The 8,103-nt window shown below is 46.0% G+C and overlaps 1 protein-coding gene across 2 annotated transcripts in view; it reads left to right on the forward strand.

The window, feature by feature from the left end:
* Positions 1-5,095, forward strand: part of B9D1 (B9 domain containing 1) — a 198,911-nt gene extending 193,816 nt beyond the window's left edge. The window contains exon 6 of one of the 2 annotated variants that reach the window (XM_063934884.1): positions 3,459-5,095. In XM_063934884.1, coding sequence (XP_063790954.1) covers positions 3,459-3,586 — 128 coding nt within the window. In that variant the 3' untranslated portion in view covers positions 3,587-5,095. The remainder of the gene's footprint in view (positions 1-3,458) is intronic. The other variant, XM_063934883.1, reaches the window with a different exon arrangement.
* The last annotated feature ends 3,008 nt before the right edge of the window (positions 5,096-8,103 follow it).

Raw genomic sequence — 8,103 nt, forward strand, 5'->3', positions numbered from 1 at the left:
AGGCAGTTTTGGAAGCCATTCACAAGCTGTATTCCCAGCAGGTGATAATCAAGGTACCCCTCCTGCAACAGGGAACGGGGTATTATTCCACACTGTTGTGGTACCGAAGCCGGACGGCTCGGTGAGACCGATTCTAAATCTAAAATCTTTGAACACTTACATACGGAGGTTCAAATTCAAGATGGAGTCACTCAGAGCAGTGATTGCGAACCTGGAAGAAGGGGACTACATGATGTCTCGGGACATCAAGGATGCTTACCTTCATGTCCCAATTTACCCTTCTCACCAAGGGTACCTCAGGTTTGTGGTACAGAACTGTCACTATCAGTTTCAGACGCTGCCGTTTGGATGGTCCACGGCACCCCGGGTCTTTACCAAGGTAACGGCCGTAATGATGATACTCCTTCGAAGGAAGGGAGTTTTAGTTATCCCTTACTTGGACGATCTCCTGATAAGGGTAAGATCCAGAGAACAGTTGGAGGTCGGTGTAGCACTATCTCAGGTAGTGTTGCGGCAGCACGGTTGGATTCTCAATATTCCAAAATCGCAGCTGGTTCCGACGACTCGTCTTCTGTTCCTAGGGATGATCCTGGACACAGTCCAGAAAAAGGTGTTTCTCCCGGAGGAGAAAGCCAGGGAGTTATCCGAGCTAGTCAGGAACCTCCTAAAACCGAGCCAAGTCTCAGTGCATCAATGCACAAGGGTTCTGGGAAAAATGGTGGCTTCCTACGAAGCAATCCCATTCGGCAGATTCCACGCAAGAACTTTCCAGTGGGACCTGCTGGACAAATGGTCCGGGTCGCATCTTCAGATGCATCAGTGGATAACCCTGTCACCAAGGACAAGGGTGTCCCTCCTGTGGTGGTTGCAGAGTGCTCATCTTCTAGAGGGCCGCAGATTCGGCATTCAGGACTGGGTCCTGGTGACCACGGATGCCAGCCTGCGAAGCTGGGGAGCAGTCACACAGGGAAGGAATTTCCAGGGCTTATGGTCAAGCCTGGAGACATCACTTCACATAAATATCCTGAAGCTAAGGGCCATTTACAATGCTCTAAGCTTAGCAAGACCTCTGCTTCAAGGTCAGCCGGTGTTGATCCAGTCGGACAACATCACGGCAGTCACCCACGTAAACAGACAGGGTGGCACAAGAAGCAGGAGGGCAATGGCAGAAGCTGCAAGGATTCTTCGCTGGGCGGAAAATCATGTGATAGCACTGTCAGCAGTGTTCATTCCGGGAATGGACAACTGGGAAGCAGACTTCCTCAGCAGACGCTCTGGTAACACCGTGGGTGTACCGGTCAGTGTATGTGTTCCATCCTCTGCCTCTCATACACAAGGTACTGAGAATTATAAGATGGAGAGGAGAAAGCACTATATTCGTGGCTCCGGATTGGCCAAGAAGGACTTGGTAACCGGAACTTCAAGAGATGCTCACGGAGGATCCGTGGCCTCTACCTCTAAGAAGGGACCTGCTCCAGCAAGGACCCTGTCTGTTCCAAGACTTACCGCGGCTGCGTTTGACGGCATGGCGGTTGAACGCCGGATCCTGAAGGAAAAAGGCATTCCGGATGAAGTCATCCCTATCCTGATCAAAGCCAGGAAGGATGTAACCGCAAAACATTATCACCGCATTTGGCGAAAATATGTTGCGTGGTGCGAGGCTAGTAAGGCCCGACGGAGGAATTTCAACTGGGTCGATTCCTACATTTCCTGCAAACAGGAGTGTCTATGGGCCTGAAATTGGGGTCCATTAAGGTTCAAATTTCGGCCCTGTCAAATTTCTTCTAAAAAGAACTAGCTTCAGTCCCTGAAGTTCAGACGTTTGTAAAAGGGGTACTGTATATACAGCCTCCTTTTGTGCCTCCAGTGGCACCTTGGGATCTCAATGTAGTTTTTGGGTTCCAAAAGTCACATTGGTTTGAACCACTTAAATCTGTGGAGTTAAAATATCTCACATGGAAGGTGGTCATGCTGTTGGCCCTGGCCTGGGCCAGGCGCGTGTCAGAATTGGCGGCTTTATCCTGTAAAAGCCCTTATCTGATTTTCCATTCGGACAGGGCGGAATTGAGGACTTGTCCTCAGTTTCTCCCTAAGGTGGTTTCAGCGTTTCACCTGAACCAACCTATGGTGGTGCCTGCGGCTACTAGGGACTTGGAGGACTCCAAGTTGCTAGACGTTGTCAGGGCCCTGAAAATATATGTTTCCAGGACGGCTGGAGTCAGAAAATCTGACTCGCTGTTTATCCTGTATGCACCCAACAAGCTGGGTGCTCCTGCTTCTAAGCAGACTATTGCTCGTTGGATTTGTAGTACAATTCAGCTTGCACATTCTGTGGCAGGCCTGCCACAGCCAAAAATCTGTAAATGCCCACTCCACAAGGGAGGTGGGCTCATCTTGGGCGGCTGCCCGAGGGGTCTCGGCTTTACAACTTTGCCGAGCAGCTACTTGGTCAGGAGCAAAAACGTTTGTAAAATTCTACAAATTTGATACCCTGGCTGAGGAGGACCTGGAGTTCTCTCATTTGGTGCTGCAGAGTCATCCGCACTCTCCCGCCCGTTTGGGAGCTTTGGTATAATCCCCATGGTCCTTACGGAGTCCCCAGCATCCACTAGGACGTCAGAGAAAATAAGGATTTACTTACCGATAATTCTATTTCTCGTAGTCCGTAGTGGATGCTGGGCGCCCATCCCAAGTGCGGATTGTCTGCAATACTGGTACATAGTTATTGTTACCAAAAATCGGGTTATTGTTGTTGTGAGCCATCTTTTCTAGAGGCTCCTCTGTTATCATGCTGTTAACTGGGTTTAGATCACAAGTTATACGGTGTGATTGGTGTGGCTGGTATGAGTCTTACCCGGGATTCAAAATCCTTCCTTATTGTGTACGCTCGTCCGGGCACAGTATCCTAACTGAGGCTTGGAGGAGGGTCATAGGGGGAGGAGCCAGTGCACACCAGATAGTCCTAAAGCTTTACTTTTGTGCCCAGACTCCTGCGGAGCCGCTATTCCCCATGGTCCTTATGGAGTCCCCAGCATCCACTACGGACTACGAGAAATAGAATTATCGGTAAGTAAATTCTTATTTTCCTCCAATATCTTCAATATTTAGAAAATCAGGGATGATGTAAATCTCTTTATAGCTACAGAAATTACCCCAAAATATATATGCACGTCTACAAAGATTTGTCCAGGCCTACTTCCAGGGGAAGGCAACTCGGAGGCTTCCCAGTTGTGGAACTACAAGGACCAGCAAAACATGCCGGGACCACAGCTAGAGACCCACATATTGACTAAACATTGTCAGAAGTATAATTGTTACAAATGTGTTCACCTGCGGCTATATTAGATGTCAGAGGGGTAACAGCGGTGAAATCCCAAACCACGGTCGCCTCTTTGACACTCTTGATACCGCTGCCTGTAATGAATGTTCTTAAACGGCTGTCTTCTCTCTTGTCGCAGTCACCAGAGTCCGGTCACAAGGATTCCTGACCCTTTCCTTCAACGTGGCCACAAAGGATCTGAAGAAACTTGGCTACACCAGCAGCTCCAGCGACCTTCCAAATTCAGAAATCACATTCAATCCATAAAGAATATGCGGGGCTGAGCGTGGTCAGGCCTGCGGCTTCTGACCCCGTCGCCCTGTGCTGTGTGGGAGTCTATTTAATATTCTGTGCCGTGCGCAAAGCATCGATTTGAAGAAGAAAAAGTCTTAAGAGTCAGATGAGAAGAGGAAATCTTGCTGTTAGGCATATAAATTGCGCGTTTCAAACTTGAGAATCAAATCAGACTCCCAGTGTGGGGCTGTATGTTTTCACTTTTGCAAAGTCCTGAGTAGGTATATTTAATGAGAAGATTTCTTCGCCATCAGCGGCTCACACTGTCCCCGTATGTGAATGTGTGTGGTTATGTCACGTTGCGTGTGTATGACCGCAGGTTCTCCCTCCTATACAATTAGGAATCTTGCACTATGGTAAATCCATGTTGAGCTGAGGGGAAGGGGACTTAGATTTGTGGGGACATGGGTTACCAATGCTGTATTATAAATTGCTGTTTTAAAATATTCCTGCCCAGGATCTTCTGTATGCAGAAAATAATTTCCCTGAATCCAACAGCCCTTGGCATGGAGCACTGTCCTGAGGTAAATGTGCGCCCTTTGCTAAATCTCTAAATGACGGCCACACAGAGCTTTGAATATCGGGTGATTATGCTCTTTATAAGTTGAACATGATGGATGGCTTTGCAGCAGATTTGGCTGAGCTCCGCAGTTACTTTGCCAGTGCGGCTGTCCCTGTGTGTCCGTATTGTGGTGCCAAGACCTCAGGTTTAATTGGCCTTTGCAGCCTAATGCTGCTTTGTGTTAACCAGTCACTGCATAGCCTCAAGTAATGAATTAATAACCCACTAATTAATTACTGCAGTGCTTGGGGAAGAGAGAGCTGCATAATACTTTTGTTTTCTTATATCTTTCAAACCAGAATAGTAATGAGAGATGTTGAACACTACAACTCCCAGAATGCTTTGCCGTTAACAACATGCAAGTCCAAACTAGTTGAAAAGGACAAGGAAGGCCTTGGTCATAAGTCTTAGAAAGCACCTGTTTCCTACCCACAGTGTTGGCGGCCATTTTGCGAGCTGAACCAGTATTTAGCAGTAGATACAATGGGGGAGATTCAATTGTTAGAAAAGTCAGTTGGGTGTCTGTTTATTCCTATCTAATAGACATCCAACCGACTTTTCAAACATTTGAATTCCCCCCATTGTTTCAGTTCAATAGGGACCAATGACATCACTGGGGATTGCCGTGCTGCATTGAGTTTGCCAATTGCATTCTTCTGATTATTGATCCAGTTCATTGAAGATATTTCAGTTTATTAGTACAATATGCTTTATTTGTATATTTTGTTTAGATCTTTGGTTTGCTTAAATTGGACAGCTGGGACAAGGCAATAACTTGTGTTTTCCATACTGGTATATAATTTTTATCTTAATGCTGGCAATCATATGTATGAAAATTAATTCTTTTTCTATTTTATATATAATTTTATGCTGTTTTACTATGGAAATTGTTTTTCTATATGTAAATGAGATGTTTTGTAATTAAACTTTAAAGATTTCACAACAGATTTGTTTTATTCCATTTGAAAACGACGGTCTACATTTATTGTAATGAAAACAGCCAACAATGATTGTAATGGAAACAGTTGTGAGAACTGGTGTAAAAAGATGGAGTTTCCCATAGCATCCAACGCGTTTTGTCACTTTCCTACTGATTCTTCTGGACAGCGCACATCTGATGTGTCCCATTAGAAATCCGGGTATAAGACCCAATCTCCGTCTGCTAGGTTGGACATTGACTTTCTATAAATCAATTTCCCAGAGTACCTGGCAATCCGCAAAAAGTGGTGCAGAATGATTGGTGGGTGCGTTTCATGGATGTACACATTGTAATGCACGTGAAGGAGAAGCAGACGGATGCTTAAAATAAAGACTTTTGTATCCGCAGATAGTACTGATCATAATTAATCTTCGAAGGGAAAATTACAAATATCCGCACAATTTATTCGGAAACTCACGCTAATATGACACAGGTTACCCTGTCTGGACAATGGATGTAATTCTGAGTTGATCGCATAAGCAAGTTTGTTATCAGTTGGGCAAAACAATGTGCAGTGCAGGGGTGGCAGATATAATATAATATGTGCAGAGAGAGTTAGATTTGGGTGTGTTGTGTTCAAACTGAAATCTAAATTTCAGTGTAAAAATAAAGCGGCCAGTATTTACCCTGCACAGAAACAAAATAATCCACCCAAATCTAACTCTCTCTGCAGATGTTATATCTGCCCCCCCCCCTGCAGTGCACATGGGTCTTCATTCCGAGTTGTTCGCTCGCTAGCTGCTTTTAGCAGCATTGCAAACGCTAGGCCGTCGCCCTCTGGGAGTGTATCTTAGCTTAGCAGAATAGCGAACGAAAGAGTAGCAGAACTGCTACTAAATAATTCCTTGCAGTTTCTGAGTAGCTCCAGACCTACTCCTAGATTGCGCTCACCTCAGTCCGTTTAGTTCCTGGTTTGACGTCACATACACGCCCTGCGTTCGGCCAGCCACTCCCCCGTTTCTCCAGCCACTCCTGCGTTTTTACCTGGCACGCCTGCATTTTTTAGCACACTCTCTGAAAACGCCCAGTTTCCGCCCAGAAACACCCACTTCCTGTCAATCACTTAACGATCACTCGAGCGATGAAAAAACGTCGCTCGAGCATGTGCAAATCTCCAAAGTTTTGTGTTAAATTACTGGATGCATGCACGCTGCGTACCATACGCATGCGCATTTTCCACCTAATCGCTCCGTTGCAAAAAACGGCTACGAGCGAACAACTCGGAATGACCACCATGGTTTTGCCCAACTGCTAACAAATTTGCTGCTGCGATCAACTCAGAATTAGGCCCAATATCACTTAAATTCCCCACGCAGCCCATGTGAAAAAGTTACAGGGTGTTTTTCTTGTGGGAGGGGACCAAGATATAGATTTACAATCATGTTTATGCTTGTAGCTTTTGTTTTTAGTGTAGTTCTTAATCTGTGCCATTTTTCCAATTTTTGCGCTGGACTGGATAAAATTATGATTATAATTGAGTGTTCTGTATTATAATGATTAAATGTTTTGTAGACTTGCATTGGGGATCATTCAGTTTTTCGGTACTTTGCGAATGTGACCCGTTCTGCATGCGTGTGAACGGGTCCTGCAGCTTAGAACGGAGGCTGGCATCAGACTGTCATTGACAATCTAATGCCGTTTTGGTGGCGGCTCCGGACTCTGTTTGGAAAAACGGAGGTGTGCCGCTGCCGTTTAGGGGGTTAGAAGAGGCCAGGGATCTCCGTCATAGGACGAAGATTTCCTGGCCTCGTCAACACCTGTTGGTGGGTGCTTTGATCCAATGCTGTGTCCAAGGATGCAGCACGGATCACTACTGCAGCGGAAGGCATCTGCTTGTAATAGGCGCCTCCTGCTGCTTTACCATACAGCGCTATCACTGTTGCTTCCAAGGAAGCAGCAGTGATAGAACCTCCAGCAGTACTTGAATGACCCCCATTGTTTGCAAAATGTTTACACATCCCTTTATTTCGAATGCTGTAGTCAGGAAGGACTGAGGAAGCCACCGAGATACTTTAAAGGCAGAGAAACGCGTTTATCTGATACCAGGGATTTTAAACACGCACCTTACCTCCTTTACGTTGTGGAACTAGACTTGGATCTCCGGATATGGCTCATCTAAAAGGAATTAACTACCAGGGCCGGGAGTAAACAGACCAGTGATCCCTAAACCTACGGAGGACGGTCGTGGTAATTTGTTCTTAACAAAAATAGCATGGCCATGTTTTAAATGCGATACATGATAATGGGGGTCATTCCGAGTTGATTGCTCGCTAGCTGTTTTTAGCAGCCGTGCAAATGCATAGTCGCCGCCCACAGCGGAGTGTATTTTCGCTTTGCAGGAGTGCAAAACAAGACCAGCCCTGTAGTTACTTATCCTGTGCGATGATTGCTGCGACGAGTGACATGGTAATGACGTCAGATACCCGCCCGGCCACGCCTGCGTTTTTCCAAACACTCCCAGAAAACGGTCAGTTGACACCCGGAAACGCCCTCTTCCTGTCAATCTCCTTGCAATCGGCTGTGCGAATGGAATCGTCGCTAGAACCAGTGCAAAACCACAAAGGACTTCGTACCCGTACGACGCGGGTGCGCATTGCGCTGCATACTGAGCTCTACGCAGCGAACAACGGTAGCTAGCGATCAACTCGGAATGACCTCCAATATTTCTATAGAGTCAACATACTCTCAAACACTTTATAATTTAATATAAAATGAAAATCTGAACGACAGATTAGTGGGAAAAGTAAGCTAGAAAAAAGATTTGCAATTGGAGCTTGTTAACAGTAGCTAGGGTTAGACGAGAGAGCACTTAGTGTTGTGTAGAGACAGATAGTGGGAGAACTTATTGGCATGTAATCTGTTCTTTATGTTTGGCTGCGCACATCGCAGTGAAATGTGATACCGCAACATCGACAGTTGTACTGCACACACCTATGCGGTGCGAGTGAT

The sequence above is a fragment of the Pseudophryne corroboree genome, chromosome 7 (assembly GCF_028390025.1).
Source record: "Pseudophryne corroboree isolate aPseCor3 chromosome 7, aPseCor3.hap2, whole genome shotgun sequence".
NCBI lineage: Eukaryota > Metazoa > Chordata > Amphibia > Anura > Myobatrachidae > Pseudophryne > Pseudophryne corroboree.